The sequence below is a fragment of the Psittacula echo genome (genome assembly GCF_963264785.1).
Source record: "Psittacula echo genome assembly, chromosome: 1".
Lineage (NCBI taxonomy): Eukaryota > Metazoa > Chordata > Aves > Psittaciformes > Psittacidae > Psittacula > Psittacula echo.
Window position 1 is genome coordinate 98,237,156 of NC_137735.1, and position 19,572 is coordinate 98,256,727.

At 41.4% G+C, this 19,572-nt stretch overlaps 1 protein-coding gene across 1 annotated transcript; it reads right to left on the bottom strand.

The window, feature by feature from the left end:
• Nucleotides 1–1,567: 1,567 nt before the first annotated feature.
• On the bottom strand, nucleotides 1,568–19,527 carry RAD52 (RAD52 homolog, DNA repair protein). The gene is made up of 12 exons (XM_080634480.1): nucleotides 19,409–19,527; nucleotides 11,963–12,050; nucleotides 10,652–10,753; nucleotides 9,907–10,000; nucleotides 8,123–8,190; nucleotides 7,747–7,865; nucleotides 7,582–7,657; nucleotides 4,410–4,606; nucleotides 4,056–4,201; nucleotides 3,312–3,392; nucleotides 2,568–2,798; nucleotides 1,568–2,291 (listed from the first exon to the last, which is right to left on the bottom strand). The coding sequence occupies exons 2-12, from the start codon at nucleotides 12,047–12,049 to the stop codon at nucleotides 2,233–2,235; spliced, it is 1,260 nt and encodes a 419-aa protein (XP_080490606.1). The 5' UTR covers nucleotide 12,050; nucleotides 19,409–19,527; the 3' UTR covers nucleotides 1,568–2,232.
• Between the last annotated feature and the right edge of the window lie 45 nt (nucleotides 19,528–19,572).

Sequence of the window (19,572 nt, forward strand, 5' to 3'; positions counted from 1 at the left end):
CTTCAAGAACTTGGCAGCTCTCCTTGTTCCAGGTGCAGGTGGAGCCCCATGAGCTGCGTGTCCTTTTGGCAGTGAAGCCGGAGCAGGGTTTGCTGCACCCTGCCTGGCACAGAAGGGTCCTATTGGGTCCCTCACCCTCCTCTCTGGGTGGAAGGGAGCCGGGGTGGGTGCCTGTAGTGCTGGGGAGAAGAAACCTCTTAGTGTGGCTCTTAACAGGAATTCCATCCCCAAATTTGCAACTGTCCTGGTAGAGTAGAAGAGCGGAATGACTTTACAGGGGCATTCAACAACTGCAGACTTGCTGGAATTATCTGGCATTTCTAAACACTAATTGCTGCTGCATTTCTTTCCATTTTAAGAACAGCTTCTGCTATGAGTCATGCTGTGCAAGGTCTTACAGGAAAACAAAAAGCTCAGAGTGGAAGTTTGAGTGCCCTTTTAAAAAGGGACCAATCCCAATAGGCTCACTGGTGACCTCACTTACAGGCATGGCTATGTTGGCACTCTTCCCATGGAAGCTGAAAGCTGTGTTTATAGGAGACTTTTTTTTGTTATAAGTTTCAAGTGGCTTTAAACACAGTAATTCTGAATGCCTGTGCAGCCCCTTCCCAACAGGTACCTGATTTCCACAGTGAGCATGGAAATCCCATTCAGACATGTGGTATGTATTCCCTGAGCTGCTCTGAAGCCAGATGCTGAGTCAGAGCGATAAGCACAGTGGAATGTGTAACTTTTAGATGTAATCTATTACAGTTAATTATAATTTGTCCTATCTTTCTATACTGCCGTCAAGCGTAGAATCACAGCATGGTGTCAGTTGGAAGGGACCTTAAAGACCTTAGTTCCAACCCCGTGCCATGGGCAGGGACACCTTTCACTAGACCAGGTTGCTCCAAGCCCTGTCTAACCTGTCCTTGAACACTGCCAGGGATGGGGCAGCCACAGCTTCTCTGGGCAACCTGTGCCAGTGCCTCACCACCCTCATAGTCAAGAACTTCCTAATATCTAGTGCAATCATCCTCCTTGTCTCCAGCGCTGCAGGTGGCTACTTGCAGTGCCAGGGTCCCCACACCATGCCTGGGGAAGCCGGAACCATCACTCACCAGGAGTGCTGCTCAAACCCTCACGTGGTGCCCGGTGCCTGAGGGTGCAGCAGGAGTTGTAGCTGAACCACTTCACTGCCAGAGGAAGAGAACTGGGGCTTGCCAGTGGAACCAGTGCCCTTTCCAGAGCCTCAACATGGACACTGGTGTATTTTTCAAACACTGCTTCAAAATGTTTCCTTTGACCTTCTCACTGGCAGGAACGGCTGTTGCCTGGCTCGAACCTTTGAAACTCACTGGATGCTCATTTTCTGTTCGCCCACCTAAAAGCAAACGCAAGGCTGTACAGGCACTTTTGCTTCCTACTCGTAACTAGTCAGAATGTATTAACTTCTTTGAGCTAGTTTGAGCAATTACACAGGAATCGAGTTGTGATGGGTTGAAGGGTGCAGAGGCACAAAGAGCCACAAAGTGTGGTTTGTTTCTCAAATTTCATCTTTATTTTTATATTGAAAAGGGTTGAAAGCTTATTTAAAATCAGAAGTGCTGCTCCCATTCATCTTACAAAGGCTCCAAGCAAACACTGTCTGAGATGCTATGTGCAACTTTGGCAGCAGTCCCAGCATGTTCCTGCCCCTCTGCTGCCCTGTTGCACAGGCACAGCTAGATGTGCAGCTGCACAGGAGTCACATACAGCTGAGGAAGAGCGACAGGCTCTGACTCTGTGCTGCCACAGCTTCATGCCCTCAGCTCCTCCAAAGCGGCAACCACAGACCCGAGGCTTTGTCTGACCATAACCCACCCCTCTCCCCGTATTATACTGAACCTCTCCTTGCTCTGTGCTGAGAGGCAGCACTGAGGGAGAAAGAAACCTTGAATTGCCTCTCATTTTAAAGATAAATTCTCTTACCATTTCAGGCAAATTGTGTGTCACATCAGCTGTACTACAGCCACAAGTGCAGTGCTGTGGAAGCACAAATGATTGCTTGTTTACAGAAAAGGCATTTGAAACATGTAATAACCTAAAAGTACATTAAGTTCCTGCTGGCTGTGTTAAGCTCTTCTGTGTTGTTTCACTGTAATACACAGGAAAATCCACCAAGGCATTAGACTTCCTCACATGACTTGGACAGCCAGTTGCAGTCTTCAGATGGAATCCAGCACGGAGGTAAGGATATCACCACATGTCCTACGTGGGTTCTAGCCTCCTTTTCTTCAGGTTTTGACTTCTCCTTAGGGGACTGCAGTCTGCCAAAGAGGGAAGTGAGTTAGAAATAATGGAAGTTTCTTAAAGCTTTTTTTGCTTCTAAAAGTGCACTTCAACTCTTTTTCTAGCTCTTCCTTGACAGGACAGTTGGATGGAAGAAACAGATAGTTCTCCTAGCCCACTCCTGCAGCACCTACAGCCAGGTCCAAGAAGAGAGGAATGTTTCTCCCAATCCAGTTTACTTATTTACCAGTGCTGCTTTCAATGCTGAGAGCCACTGTTAAGCCAGAACTTGGTCATGCTTTGGTAGCACGTACCTGAGGTATGCTGGTTGCTGCTCATGATGGCAGTAGATGGCTGCAGTTGTGGAAGCCTAGCAGAAGCTTTGTGATAGTTCATTCTGTGGGGTGTCCTGTTACGAGTAGTCATTTGATGACAACCACGGGGTGTTTCAGGTGTCTGTTGTTCAGCTGATGGGTCTGCCATTTTGTGACCCAAAATCTTAAGATCAATGGTCTCCAGGGAAATGTCCCAAAGTTCAGGATCATCTAAAAGGCATGAAAAGCTGATCAAACCAAAGAACCATAATGCATTGCAGGAATGACAAGGAACGCCAGCATCAGTGCACTGTTTTCCCACAAGTGCTGGTAACTACTGAAGTTAAGCTGTAAAGCATCTTCTATGTCAGCACACAGCAGGGGATGGTGCTCTGGATTTCAGCAATGTCCAGGCACCATGGTGTGTGACCCAAATAGCCACAGTTATGTTAAGACAAGACATCCTCCACCCCCATCCCACTCCAAATGTGTTTCTGTGCCATATCACTTCAGGAAAAGGGTTTATCAAACAGTATAACTGAAAAGCATTAGTGTGAAACCCCTCACGGGGATGGATACCATTTCCTTGCCACCCAAGCAAAATTTATGTTGTTAAGATCAGGCTCATGCTCCCACTTCTGTCATTCCAGCCTGCTCAGAACTTTTACCATTGCAGTGTCCTGTGAAGAGCTGATTTGAATTATAGTGATTTAATAGTCTATTACTTATTGCTTTTTGGCTGACCTGCAAAGAACTCCTCTTCTATTGCTAGTTCCTGTTGTACTGCTGCTGGAGTGCTGTGCTTTACAGGCGGATTGGGTGTTGCTGGGTGGAGGTAATACAAGAAGAGATTAATATTAGAAATAAATACAGACAAACAGTTTTGCTCCTTCTTAATAGAGCCAGAGTATCGAATGATAAGCAGCAGCTGCCACCAGGTACCCCCTTTTTTCTAAGAGCTTTTTCTATGGTTACATTTTGGTAGCAGTATGTGGAATGGTAAGATGTGGAATGATACCTGATGATGGCTGACAGGAGCAACTGCACTACTTAAGAATGGATTTTAGCCTGTTTACCCAATCCCCAAGTTCCTGCTTACCCCACAGCTGATCAGATTTCCCCATGAGTAAAGAGCAACCTATTAGTAGCTAAAGCAAAACTACTTGCCTGCAACCACCCCAGCGAAGTGCTGCAGTCTCAGCTCAGGTGCAGCATGTTAATAGTACTGTCAACAGCTGTTGTGCTGCATGATGCTTTAGGGTGGTTGGAAAGTTGTAGTTTAAAGATGCAGTTTTAGAGCTGACATTCCTGCTGCTTTAAGAACATGAAGGGTGGGGAAGTGTGCTAATCCTCCTTCTTTTGGCCTCAAAGGTGTGTAGATAGTACACTACAAAAGCAGGTGGAACTAGTCAGGCTCCATTAGAGAAAGTAGCACGTACCTGCCAGCAGCTATTGTTGAAACTGTCCATATTTAATGCTGAGCCTTACCCTGTTTGCTGCTAGGAGAAACTACAGGGACCTGAAGCTTCTTCTCCATCTGTTCCCGGAACTGTTGCTGCAGCTGCTTTTGTCTCAATTTTCGCTGGTAAGTGGCATCATACTCAGTAGCTGAACAGTCTGTATTTCTGTCCCTCCTCCCCCCAAGGGAATCACAGTGTTAAACAGGATTTCAGCAACTATGTTTGATGAAGAAAAAGATGCATAAAGAAGTAACAGCAAGAGAAAAAAATATTCACTAAACCAGCATTTTATAGCATCCTCCAAATTGGGCTGTCCATGTGTTTTAACAGTGCAGTAGCTTCCAATAGAGCTTACAAAATCAGTTTCTAACAGTGGTCTTACCTGGAACTATTTAGCTGTTTCTGATCTACTGCCAATGCAGCAGCCTCTGGCTGACCAGGTTTACAATCAGATGCCATCTCACAATGTTGCCTCCCTCCTGCATTCTCTCTTTGCAAACAGCTATTGTATCTTGCTTTCTCTATTTCAGGCTCATAGTCTTGTCTTTTAGCTTTGACCAAATCTAAGTCGGGAGGTACCTAGTAAAGGAAAAAAGAAAACATATTCAGAAACTTCCTTCACCAAGTTAAAGACTCTTTTATACAGTACTGTTGAAAATCTAGCTTGTCTGCTGTAAGCGGAATAGTAAGTTAGAATACTGAAACACATTTTCAGTACAAAGTCATTCAGTTAATTATTGAATTTATGACACTGGGTTAGTTTAATAGCTCAATGCTTCATGGCAGATAGCCCTTGCCTTCCCATACTGTGCTGTCTGCAAACCAGAACACATGCTGGAGATCAATGCAGAATGCTACAGCTTCTCAGAAAAGCTCACTAGTCTGTTGCTGAGTCTGTTAGTTTTGTCAGTTCCATTTTCATGCCTGTGTTAAAGGGCATGGCAAACCTTTACTCAGCTCTGCAGGCATGAGGTCACTGAGGAAGGTACATCATTCTCTTTTTATTAAAGCAGGGATGGTTTGGCTCTATGAATTTACAAATTTGTGGCAATGCCACTAGCAGATAATGACCCCGGCAAAGCAAAGATCTTTGCCATCTTTACTTGGCAAGGTGTCACTTTGGATCTGCTCCTGTAGTCTAAGTTAGCTAGACAGAAAGCCAGCCCAGGCTGGCTAGCAGAGTCTAGCAAATCCTAGTACAATGAAGGCAACTTTACTTTGGAAGTTCACAGAGCAGCAGTTCTAAAAGGCTTTTTACTCAATCAGCAACGCAGGTTACCTCTTAGAAGCCTACTGCCCCCAGCTGGTACGCATCAGGAGCTAACAAACACGATTAATGTTGGTTACTGAGGTGCAACCTCTCTTAACAGCCAGGACAACTTTAATATTATGAAGACTGCTGTGTTACATCACAGCATGCTTATGAATTGTGATGGCTCTGAAAGAATGGGGTTACAGTATGGTTGTCACTGATGCTGTACATCACAATTTGCCATCTCTCTCTGAACCAAAGACTTCCAAATGGGGCATTTCTCCATGGTGTTGGTTACCTCAGAAGGTTCAATGACCCAGTGTTTAACAGAGGGTAAGGTAACTGCAGCTCTTCCCTTGCAAACTGAAACCTAAGGAGGTAAGGAGTCTGAAAAACAAAGATGTAACGTGGTTTCTTATTCTTCAGGAAGGGTATGAGCCATCATTATGGCAGGGAAAATAAGTGTTAAAGTACACATCAGTTGTACATGCTAATTCTTCATACATTCAAGAGCCACAGTTTGCCAGTAGCATCATATCAAGTACTTAAAGCAAATAATTTGGAGCACAGCTCTTCCTAATGTTATTTCTCATCCTCCAGCAGCCAAGTCCCATACATCTTGTTCTCATAATTCAGTTGCAAAATTCAGATACCAATACATTCCTGAAGTCAAGCGAAGGACATCTGCAGGGCCATTTGTACACTCCTCATATAACACCAAAACAAAATGGTGTGACCTCTTCTGTGATAAAACTTCGAAGTGACTGGCAAGAGTTACAAGCTGTTGTGAGTCCAGTCTGAACAGTTTGGTTTGCCCTTTCTATCACAAATGCATGTAGTAGTTTGTGGTGTTCTTTTGGAAAGGATCCAATTTGGTTAACTGACAGTTGAAACCACCTTTAGAAACTACCTTTGTTTGAGACTTCAGAACAAAACCACTGGTATAGAATAACTACTTCGTTAACTATTCTAGCAAAACCAAGGAGGGGTTAAATACAGGGGCACTGTACATTTTGTCACGAGGACCACACTGAGTCTATCTAGCTGTGATATGCATTAGGGCCTAGTAGAGTTTTAATACTAGTTAGTAGAAGGACAAAGCAACCATCAATGCACATACTGACATCGCTACTGTATGGATTTTGCTTAAAATGAAGTGAAAGTTCTAGCTACAACAAGCAGCTTTGGTATGTGACCCACCTGGTATTATTTCTAGGATATCCTGGGCTATGCTTAATAATATCTATTTGAAGAAGAAAGTCTTTTCATTAAAAAAATTCCTATTTTTGGCCAGAGCTTCCTAAAGTTTAAAGAATGCTCCCTTCTCCTGCTTCCCACTGGCTAACATATAGATTGTTGGCTTGAGAGACTAAATGAAATTGTCCTCGTTTTGCAGGAATGCACATAGGAGCTGTACCTGCTTTAGGGTGGGTTACACAGATAATAGATACAGTGTCTGCTTATTCTTCGGCTGTGCCCACAGCATCTGGTTTTACAACCTATTACAGCAATTGGAAACTGTGTCGCTATATGCAGGTATTTCCTATCCTTTTTAAAAATATTATTCCTGATAAAGTTCAGTAATGAGAGGAATATGACATGTTTGATTTTTAAAATTCATACTAGTAAACTGGATTGTGCTGTACCACTGACAATGAGAACAGAGAGAGATGTATTCTGGTTTTGCCCAATACAGGGCCAAAAGCATACAGTAAAGAAACATGCATGCAGCCTTGACAGACTCTATTCTCCTAAAGACTTTCCTTTCATCTCTGTGATAAATATATACCTTGACACTGGTATCATTGCTGATACACATTTAAAACAGAAGTGACTAGATGAGAGCAATGAACTGGGTGCTGCAACTGACAAACCCTAAACAGTCTCAAGAATTACAGCACACGGAGAAAATAGCATCTACAACAAGCTAGTTTCAACGGTTTAGTGTTTCTTATGGTAACACTTAACCTGCTATGAAGACAGATAGATGTACGCATTACTGGCAATGAACAGAGAGACTTGGACAACATGGCCGTAAGTATCACGAGATCTTGAGTAGCATACTGTTTCTTTGCCATAGTAATCTTGTCTGCTGAAAACAGTCAAATTTAGAGTAGTTGGGGTAAAATGTCAGGGAAGAACTCTGTAACCAACAGTTCACACAAACTAGCAGGTAAAGGCTATTGGTCTCCTAGCCAGAAACATTTGGGGATGAGATGCATTATTTATAATCTTTGCAATATAAGGGACCAGGACCAGCAGATGTCCTGCAGCCCCTGCTCCAACGGCCCATGTACTGCACCTGACGTGGAAGCTTATTCACAGCTCGTAGGTAGTCTTTGTCTAGGATGCAGTTCCCAAGAGCATTTCCAAAGCACCTGTGAAACAACAGAGTTCACTGTGACTGAAAATAACAGTTAATTCTCATTTAACTTCTGAAAATGTACAAGTACGGATCTGCGCTTACTTGAGTGCCCTCTTCAGTCCATCTGTTACTGCCTCCTTTCTTGCCTTTTCTAGGGACAAGGCCTTAGACTTTAGGCCTTCACTGACTCCATACCCCACGTCTTCATGGTATGACCCATCCTGCAATAAAATGTTAAAATTACAAACTATAAATGAATTTTTGCACATACAGCACTTGTTAGATGCTGTACTCTCCTAAGCCTGATCACTTGCTCTTAGCTGGTTGTTCTATAGCAAGGTCAATGTTTTGGATGCCTCTAGATTCTCCAATGTAGTACAGTACTCAAAAGCCACAGCCTGACCTATGCATGAACTTTAATTCACAGCTTCAGGCATTTGCTCAACTATAAACACAGCAAACAAAAAAATCCACTTACCTTAAGCTGAACTTTCACAAACGCACAGACCCCCACATAGAACTTGCCATTGTTGAGGTCAACAAAGTCTGGGAGAGGGAAAAGTAACATCCTAAATAATGCAAAAGACTTCTGATCTAAATTTAGGTCTTATTTTGTTTTATGATTTTGTCTTTTCCTTCATAAACCTGTACTATGCTTGCTGAATGTGCCCAAGATACTGTAATGGAGCATGACTTTGAAATATTAACTGTAGTTTGAGAATGCTGACTTGCATATATGCTCTGGGCATGTTATGTGATACTTTCTGGTTATTAGTGGCTAGACCTGCCAAACAGTGACAGCCTGCTACTACGTGTATAAACTTAAACACATGTAAGAAAGAAAGAACTTGAAATGTTACTTTTCATTCAATTACATATCCTACATGTTCAAAGCACCAGAATTTTTTCAGCTGGAAGGAAAGATAAAAGCATCAGTTTATAAAAACAGCAACAGAAAAGTAACTGTTGTGTACAAAAGTAACTTTGTTTCTATTATATACTAGAAGTCTCCAGTTTGTGGAATTTTGCACAAGGTTTTATACAGGACAAACTGTCTGAAGAGCATAACAGGTTGCAATACAACTCTCAGTCCAGAATCTGTAATATACTTTATTTTTCACCAAAAGCAAGGCTATGTAATATACATTGGGCACTCCAGCTAGCAGTCTTACAAGTGTGACATGTCACACGATACATGTTCGAAATTAAATGCTTCGAAGTTCAAGTAACTGTATGCTGGGGTCCAAAAGTCAAAAGTTCTTCTGTACTCATCTGGTCTATTTGTTCAAACTGTTTTATGCCAACCCGCTGGGGGCGCAAGCCCATTTTCTACCCAGGAATTTAAAATCAAACATAACAGAATCTTCTGTCTCTGAATTTCTAAGGAATGTCTTGTTATGGCATTATTTGAAAAAGATAAAAGTTTGAAGGATGTCAGCTCTTTCTTGACTGAAAAGGTGGTGGTAGTGGTAAAGTGGTAAAGAATAGATGGGAAGCAATGAAGTAATTTACTTGTCTAGAATCTACCAGTAGAAAGAGGTAAGAAAAGATTTCTGAAAGTGGAAAGGAGGAAGGAGCTACACTTAAGCAGCTTTGTGAGCTACTTCAACAACCAGTCTTCAATCTAAGCATAGCATATCTGCAAGCAGGGACAATACTCCTGGTAGGAACTATTTCAGCTATTGAGATGCAAGAGCTTAAGCTTTAAGATGACATGCATATCATTTTCTAGAATGTCCTGCGTTCAGCATTTTACCAAAGCTTTCTACTGTAAAAATCTCAAAACCAGGTACTGGCTAGAAGAGGAGTCTGCAGAGAAAGATGGGTCCCTAAAGATCAGGGGAATATTAACTGAGTATATGAACTTGTTAGAACATAAAAATTACAGGTGAGTATGAAAGTAGTCTCAGGGCTGTTGGGTGTTATATAGTTTAACTGTAATTACTCTTGACTGAGTGTTCCCAGAGAGATCAGAACACTTGATTAGAATAGCTCAAGAGTAATCATAAACACACTTAGAATAATGACTACAACATATTCCAGTACAAGATCTAAAAAGAAAACACAAGCTCCATTACTATTCAATTTCTCTCATTCTTACCAACTGCTAAGACACCTGGACATTCCACATGCCTCTCCCCAGGTTCTTTGAAGTGATCAAGTTCTAGGATAGATACCCGGGTCTTTATCTGACAGACTCTTCCTTCTGTGCCTCACAGTGAAACAAGAGGAAAGACTTCTTTACCTACAAGAGATGCTTACCAACATTCTGCTGAGTGACTGAATGAGCCCAGCCATTGAAGCCAAACATCTCATTGGCCAGACTGATTACCTTGTGACCTTCAATGTAACAGACCTGAAAGGCAAAGCATATATACATATAGGTGTATACACTTGCGCACGCATCTATACATACTTTATGCTAAAGAGGGATTACACACATCATCTTACACTGACGATACCTAAGTTCAAGGTTCAGATAATGTGAATAAAACGATGATGGTGCAGCTTTAGATTCACCCTCCTCAAGCACCTGTGATGGGGGTTGATAATAACAAAAAATACTTAATCAACAGAAGCTAGCAGGCATTAAAGAGGGTAAAATGTAGCCAGTGTTATATAATACTTTGTATATTCCAGTTCTGGGAAGAAATAAAAAAATATCTCAATGTTCCACAAGTCGATAAATATTCTCTTGTAAAGGATGAAGCACTGAAAAGTTAAGTCTTTTTTTTAAAGTGTAAAATGAACCTGTGGCTCAGTAAAAGCCAGGGTTTATGCTGTACTGACTTTACTTTTATATAGACATATTAAACTCTAGTGGGAAATTAACTTAAAACCAAAACAAATCAAAAACAACCCCCACCCTCCAAAAAAACCCCAAACAAACAAAAAAACCCCCACAAACCCAGGACTATGGTAACTTCTTTCTACCCTAGTTTTCCTGGAGATAAAAAAAACCCCAACAAAATAGTGAGTTGAAACATCTGGGCATGTTTATTCATACCTTTTGCCCTCCTCCAGCTTGCCGACTGCTGATATATTCAGGACCCAGTCTCTGACGAAGAGCATGCTGGATAGCTTGATATTCACTGGCTGTGTACTGATGCTTGACGAAAACAAGGCAAGATGAATCTCCCTTTATTTCAGCTCCCCCTTTTCTCCTAATATCACTTCTTAATCCCATTTTTCCACATACGGTCCTTCCAAGAGGTGTATGATCCATTTTTAGAATCAGGTTTTAACTGACAAGGAAAACCTCAGGGAGTATGCATGCATTACATTTGCCATTATATTGTTTCTTTTCCCTTACTCTTGGAAGTATATGCATACAAGCATTAATTATTGAGCTGTAGCAATTATTTTTCATTTCTCATAACCATCACTTGCATTAGAAAAACTGAGATGAGCCAGGCCTATTAGTATCCTATTGAAATCTTAATGCAGTCATAATCCTAGTCAATGTTGCCAAGAATATGCATTTAAGATTATGTTTCACCTCTCAAAAATAAAACATCTCTCTGTGACCAACAAGAGAAGTTTATTTTAAAACTCCAACCAAACCCAAGTTTAACCTTACTCTACCACCATATGCCTTCATGGCAGGGTGGATAAACAGCTCAGGCAAGCAGTCAACCCAGGAATCTCTTGAGGAGCATTCAGCAAATACTCCTCGTGCAGAGAGGTCCTTTGGATAACTCCAACATCACTGGTATGATCAGATAACAACCAGCATCACTGGAAGCATAAAGTGTTGTAACTTTTGCTCCCTGTCTAAGCAGAAATACAATTTACAATCTGTAAAGGTTAGAGAGGCCTAAATGCAAGTTGAAGGATTCAAGCACTAAAATGCTTGTGTTGCTGTGCTCCGATGTGAGACAGAGCAGAGATTTCACCACCTAAATCATAAGTATTGTGTATTCATGTATTGGCTGCCCCACGATGCAGCAGAACACAGAATGGAATAGAGTGTGTGCCATATATGTTCCAACGCCTGCCAAAACTCTTTAATTTGTATTTGGTTCTATTAAAACTTAAAGAAATAACTGTCTTTTTCTGACACTAGAATGCAACTCTGTAACCAGAAGCCATAAGGGATAAAGGAAGAGTGCACATGACTATGTAGTATTCAGGAACTCTGTATAAATGCTTATTATGGGGAAGAAGATTCATCACCAAAAATGTATTGTGCTAGTAGGTATAGTATAGCTAGGGCAAAGGATAGGGCTCCAGCTTTAAAATGAGTAAACATGCAGAGCAGATTTTTGGAAGTGCAAGCATAAAATTTCTATTTCCCTCTCAGGCAAAAGGAACTGACCTGTCCGAAGCAAGCAACCGAGTTGGTAGTGCTGGAACTATTGCTGCTGATGCAACTTTCGCTGTCTTTCCCTTGACTTTCAGGCATCCTTAAAGATAAAATATAAATACTGAAGATAACAGAACTAACAGTCCATATGAAGACATGCCAAAAAGCTGTTGGAAGTTCACTGCTCAGTGAGTATAACAATGTTCTGTAATAGATGTGTTGGACATTACAGTAACATTGTACTTCTCACTCCACAGAAGTGCTACAGCCCCAGTTGGAAATTTATTTTCTGATGTTGTTTCAGAACAGTCAAAACTTTCCTTCTTAAATAAGTTAAAATATGTAGGTAGAAATTGCAAGTTTCATCCTAGAAGCAGAAGCACTGCTCCGGTCTTCCATCCATAAAACCAGTAAAGGTGAGCCTAAATTAAATTATGTGACAAGAGTGAAACAATTACTTTATTTAATGAACAAATAAATTATTCTTGCTAGTGAAATGAAACAAATTAAAACATTCAACAGCATCTAAATCCTGTACAAGATCAGAAACTAGAATGAAAAATGAATAGGGTCTCGAGTCCTTAGTTTAAATATCAAGCTGCTAACAGCCGTTTGTTTGTTTTTTAAGTAAATGTATTGTACTATTCTAGGTAAGGAAAACCAAAATAATTCCCTCTTTCAGCTTCTTCAGCACTGTCTTCCCAGATTGCTTTCAAGATCCATTAATACTTAGAATCTGATAAAAAGCAGAGGCAACTTTCTAAAATTCTACTCTTTGATACCCTGATTTGTCAGTGTTTATTTCAGATTATTGTTTTAACTGTAATCATACTGTCCTGTGTTATGGCGGTATCATATAAACTATGCAGGGTTGAAAACCATATAGATCTGTAAGAATTTTAAGAAGTTGTAGCAGCAATTCAGTAGATGGCACCCTTTTCCAAGCCAGTATCTCGCAACTACCCAGTACTGCATTACCACTCCACCCTGCTGCTGGAGAAGTGCTCTTGCTGAGAGTTCATACTAAAGGCGTGCAAAGGAGCTCCAGGAGCACTTCTATATATGCCCAGAAACACAAATGCTGAGTACAGCTGGTATCATAGAATCACAGAATACCAGGTTGCAAAGGACCTCAGGGATCATCTGGTTCAACCTCTCTAAGGCAAAGCATGACCTAGACTATATGTCCCAACACCCTGACCAGCTAAATCTTAAGTGTCCAAAGTTGGGGAACCCACCCTTTCCCTGGAGAGATTATTCCAATGGCTGACTGTTCTCACTGTGAAAAGTATTCCTTGTGTCCAGTCAGAATCTCCCCAGTAGTAACTTGTGCCCATAAACCCTTGCCTTCTGCCTGTGACTCCTTGGGAAAGGGGAGTCTCTACCTTCTTTGTAGCCACCCTGGAACATGGTGATAAGGTCTCCCCTGAGCCTTCTCTAGGCTGAACCAACCCAGTTCCTTCAGCCTTTCCTCATAGGGTAGTCTATCACTAAGTCTTTTCTGTGCAATAGAAATGTAAAACAGATCAATATACATACCAGACAGCCAGAGATCTCAGAACAGTTTCAGAAAGTCCAAATCCTCAGCAGAGAGCATTATTTGTCAGTCGGTCAGAACCTGGCTAGTATGTACCCCAGGTTCAGCACTTTTATAAACAAGTAGTTTTCCTAGACTGTAAACAAGGAAGCCAAAGTTTACTGAACTTGGCATACAGTTTTCAGAGAATGGATACTAGTTGTTTCCTTGGCAAGTATGAGCACTGGTAATTACGCCAGGCGTAGCTAAAATTGTCCTTACTTTTGTCTGGCTATAGTTATTCACCTTTGGTCCAAAGGTTCTATATTTGTACAGTGTTCATACATCTGAATGTGTTTCAATCAAAAGTCTGCCACAATTTATGATAAATACAACTGGTTTTGGAAGACAACAAATAGAAATGAATATTACTAGGAGAAACACTTGTGATTTAAGCAGGCTGTTTCCCCTATTAAGCAAAAAGCTCATTGCACTGTGAGGGAGACAAGTAGAGAGAAAATAGTATGTGTGATAGGTGGCAGGGGGAATCAAAGTTTGGACAATGGTACTTTCTTTTTTCCCCCTTCATTCTAAGAGGCCCAAATCAGATCTGAATCATTATAAAGCCCTCGGGGGGAAAAAAATGCACAAAATGTGTGCATTTGCCTACACAACCCTATTACCAGCTTCCCACAAATCTTTATGCACAGTAGGTGGGTGGCATTTTGAAGCAAGACTGCTTTAACTGAAAACGGTATTGAGTCCTTTGAATTTTTATATAGTGTGCACCACTATCAGTCTAAATTCTCTGAAAAGATACACCTTTAATGAAACTCTGAATAGGATATGGGAATCAATTCTGAATTAGAATGAGAAAGTACAGAATTCTGCTGAAAACAGCTTCCCTTCACATGGTTTTAATCCAACAGATCAGATGCTGCTAGAGAATACTAGCAATACCATTCTTTGCAATTAACAGTTTAAAAACATGTCAGTGGTTTGTATTCAAATTATGGATTACTCTACAGCTTGTGTGAAGGAGACAGATGATGTCAGTTTAGTTTCAGGCTTTGCCTGTAAGGAACAGTTTGTTTCAGCTGTGAGCCTTGTTTAAACCAAACACTTTATTAGATCAGTGTGGTGTTTCTTTTTTAATTGGCGAAGCACAGTACAGCAAAGCCCTATGTCTCAAAATACTTATCAGAACATTTCAAAGGGACAGAACTTCAATTTCAAAATTATTAGAGTAGGAGTTCAGAAGAGAGAAAAGTTAATTCTGCAAATGCAGTTATAAATCTATTTCGATACCAGAGCCAGGAGCTAGGGAAGGAAAGGTGCTTCCATTCCTCAGCAGAATATTGTTTCCTCACCTCACCCGCTTCCCACAACGTTTTGGCTCGTGTGAAATATTAATACTGAAGTAGATAACAACCTATTGACTAGAGCACAAAAGAGCCTCAAACACCCTTCAGGGTTGGGACAGTGCTAGGAAGACTGCCTGACACATAAACCTGTATTAAAAAGGCTGCACTTTCAAATGATCTTAAAATATCGAAAATTAAAGTTTAAATATACTTACTTTGTATGCAGGATGATAAAAGCAGTTTCACATCAGCATAAAGACACCTACGAATTATAATTTATTACCTCTGTGATTGTGACTGTTTATTATTTACAGGGAATTCTTTTTAATTTAGCTATATTCTCAGAAAGTTTTCTTGTCACTGAGAAAAAACACACAGAAGACTACAGGTATTGCACTGTGCTCCAAAAGGTTACCTTGATAGACTGGAGCAGGTAAAGAATACCAACAGCTTTTACTACCATCACATTTTGGTTTTGATTTTGTAAAAAATGTCAATAACACAAAAGCTTAAATTGTGAACATATTAGGTACACAACCAGAAGAAGGGCTATTTTGTGAAACTGGATTTCAACAGCACTCTAGAAGTAGGTATTTACTTGTATGATGGTAGTGAACTGAGCAGCTGCTGAGAAAACTCTGCGTGTGCACACGAATTCCCATGTAGGAAATAAGCCAATCTTCTAGAACAGGTAATCCTGAATTTAATCTACTACTACAGTACAACTACTACTGTAGGTTATGGCAGCAACAACTTCACCTTCCATGATAGTATGCAGATAACTTCAATTTTCTAAATTAACACTTCCTCACACATCTTTCTACCATATGGTCCATTACCCCCAAAAGAGTTTTTGGTCCCAAATCACCTCTATTCCTATCAGTTCCTCCCTGTCTTGACAAACTAGGTTTTTCAATCATGCATTGTGCCCCAAGCTTGTGCTAGGAGTGTCAGTTCCCAGTTCTCTCCACATGTAAGGTAGAAGCAGGCAGTTTTGCATCACTTCAAAATAGTTTGTATGCCATGAATTGTCTAAGAACCAGAGCTTGGGAAATGCTCAGCTAGAACATGTCTGTTTTGAGAAATTAATTGTAGCGTCACATAATCTAAGATACAACTTTAACGTGGACTGCGAACTTCTATAGGGCTTTTCATTCTACCTTCTTCTCTATATGGTAAGTTTCCTTCACAGTGAAGCTTTGGTTTGCTGAGTAAAACTCTTTAACATTCTTTCAATAAATGCAATTCCACTGAGCCCACCAAAAGCAAACAGCACGTAGCAACAAGTGATTTAACAGGTAGTAAAGATAACACCACATATTTAACCTAAGGTTCATATTGCTCTAACAAAACATAGAAAAAACTTTAAAAGTTTTATATTTCTGTGGAGTTTTCTCTCCTCTGGGAACTCCAAACTATTTTGTAAGTTGATCAACCAGTTATGCAAAGGCTGCTTTACCTAACACTGAGCTGAGACATGTAGCCCTTTTAAGTACAATGGAGCAGATGTTCCTAATCAAGACAGGCCTGTCCTATACCACAGCTTAAAAAGAGTGGAAAATAGATTACAAAATTCCTGTAGAAAAACTGCATACAATACGACTCTTCAGTTTCGACTTCTGATAATATCTCTAGGCAAACAATGCTGATGACTTGAGAAAAGTGAAGTAATGGTCTGTTAACTTCAACAGAAGAAAAAGATAGGTGGTATTTTATAGGTTAAACAATGAAATGTACAGGGAGGCCATGAGACCTGGTGTCTACTGTAGACTAAATCTGGCTTCTGATGCTTGCCAGTACCGTATTGATACATGTTACTGGTGTTGACTCAGGCCACCTTCGGTAACAAGAGAATAAAAGGTAAAATATAGCAAGCTTGAGCTATCTGCAGTAGTTTAAATATATTTGCTTTCAAGACATATGAACACCAGTACCACAATTTCTCCTTAGTTATGGCATGTCAGATTTGACATACCCACAGTCCCACTTCAGTGGAATCTATATACGTGGCTCTGACCGCACAACTTAACCCTTAGATTTACTAGGCATTACTATGCTTACTTCTGGTATGTCTAGGATGATGGTACCCTCCCTGCACTAAACAGAAAACACTAATGCTTGTTATACTTTTTACTAATTAACATTTTTATAAACACATTGTAAAGCTCTTTCTTATCTTTATATAAGCTTAGCAGAATAACATCATGCATTTGTGGGGGAGTGTTTCTACTTAAGACTTTTTTGAATGTATCCACATCAGAAACTAAGCCTATCTGGTAAACTCCTGTATTTTTGGAACATGGGATGAGAAATTCATCTTCTTACTCATTATGCTAAGTTTCCTGTCATAACAGCATCTACACAGTTGTTGCAAATTCATCAAACATCAATATATCTATTGCACATTGTTTTATGATCCTGCTTCCCCAGTAATTCCAAATCTAATTCCAGTCCAAACTGGTTAGCTTCATGCAAGTGTTGCTGTGGTTCAGAAGGCATGTTTTTTAGATGTTGCTCAGTTACTTCTCCAAACACCTTTCTAATAGCAGTGTTACGTGTAAATTACTTCTGTGAAACAGTAACATCTCATAGTTACAAAACCAAAAAGTGAACAATCTGCTCTTGCAAAACTGGTTTCACATTTAGAGACAGAGTAAAGGCAAAGAGAGCTTGTTCTGGGGGTTGGACCTTGCAGAAATATTACTCAAATATCATAAATTATTTATGTTGGTACTTCTTTCTAAAAGCCTGTCAAATTGATTTATAACCACATCATTTATGGATAAGCCACTTTAGTCATTGCAAGGAAAAGAGCAAGCTTTTTAACTGAAGAGTAATGGTTTGGGACTTACAGGGGAAAAGCAGCCTGTCCAATTGTAACTGTAGAAAGCCTGTCATTTTGCCAAATGCAATTACTACACAAGAGTAATTCCAGTCTGGAATCTAAAACATCTGAACCCTATAAGAGCTGTAGGAAATCTGTCAACCTACAGATCATAAAAACTATTGTGATACAGAGATGATGCTTCTGGCAGCACAACCATGTTAAGCTGACACACTAATTAAGTTACCACAAAAAATCTAGAGCTCCCAAGCTCTCCATTTTTCTGTTTTGCTCTAGGTTGACACTGTTTATTTTAAATGGAAAATCATTTACATTTGAAATTGACAGATTACTTCAGGCATAGGCAAGCCCATACCTATTTTCACCCTTCTGCTTTCTTAGGTAGCAGTGTAAAGTATCTTTCTGGAGATACTTAAGGCTTGAGAGAAGGGCTTGTATACAGGGCTTGTATAAGTGCTTGCATGCACTTACCTGCACTATATTATTCTTCAGAAATTAATTTAAAACGGATTATGTGCTTCTACAGTTGCAAAGCAAGTTCAGGTTATTGGGACCTCACTGTGTATCAGCTATCATGATTGTGAGAGGTCTGAATTGCTGTATTTATTGCAACAGGATATTAATTCGAACAGTGATAATTTATATGTCAATAACTTTGTGACTCCTTACATAGTCTTACAGATCTATCAAATTTACTACAAACTCTCATTTTAGTGCCCCTGGGAATACTGGCTACATAAGTCAGTGTTGGGTTTGGTTGCTTACACCTTGAAAACGCAAAGAATCGAACTAGAAAGATCCCTGAGCAGGTCATTTGCTCTATCTGCCTGGATGAAGGCAAAACTGTTAACACAGCTTGGAAGTCATAGAATCAACTGGTTTGGAAAAGACCTTTGAGATCATCAAGTCCAACCGTTACCCCAGGACTGTGAAGTCCACCATTAAACCATGTCACTAAGGGCCTTGTCTACACGGTTTTTGAACACTTCCAGGGACGGTGACTCAACCACTTCCTTGGGCAGCCTGTGCCAATGCTTGACAACCCTTCCCATGATGAAATCTTCCCTAATATCCAATATAAACCTCCCCTCCTCTAAGCTATTTCCTATTGTCCTATCGCTTATTACTTGGGAGAACAGACCAGTCCCAACCTCTCTCCATCCTCTTTTCAGGTAGTTGTAGAGAGTGATGAAGTTCCCCCCTGAGCCTTCTCCTCTCCAGACTAAGCAACTCCAGCTCCCTCGGCCGCTTATCGTAAGACTTGTGCTCCAGGGCCTGCTCCAGCACACTTCTAAAGAAGGAGTATTTGTCAGGGAAACAGAACTGTTCCTCATGTAAGCGTGCCTAAGCAGCAGCGAGGCTGTGTACCAACTTTGGCACTGTCTCTGTGGCTCCAAACACCGAAACCGTCGGAACCCCGCGGCTCCTAGGGCCTCCCAGCCGAGAGGCTTGGGAGAGCCGCCCGAGGAGCAGTGGGGTTGCCGGCAGGGGAACCACGCGGGAAGGGACGGGCAGCAGGCACAGGGCTGGCACCACGATCTCCACCCCAGCAGGCGCTGCCCCTCTGCCGGCGCCGTCAAGGGCATTCCGATGAGGAACCACCACACTCCCACCCTCCCCCCGGGGCGCTCGCCAACGGCTGCCCTCGCCCACCGGGTGGCTCCGCTGGAAGAGCCGCCACCATGACCACCAGTGAGGGGAATGAAGGCGAGCTCTTCCTGCCGCCGCAGTACCTGGGCCGGGGTGAGGACGGTCCGCCAGCGACAATTCACAGTTCCCGCCCTGGGCAGGAGGAGGTGGAAGAAGGCGGGAGTGACGCCCGCAGCAGCCGCTACGGCAGGGGAGAGGAGCCAAACTTCCTATGGGAGCGCTAAGCGGTGACGCAGGCCCGCGGGGG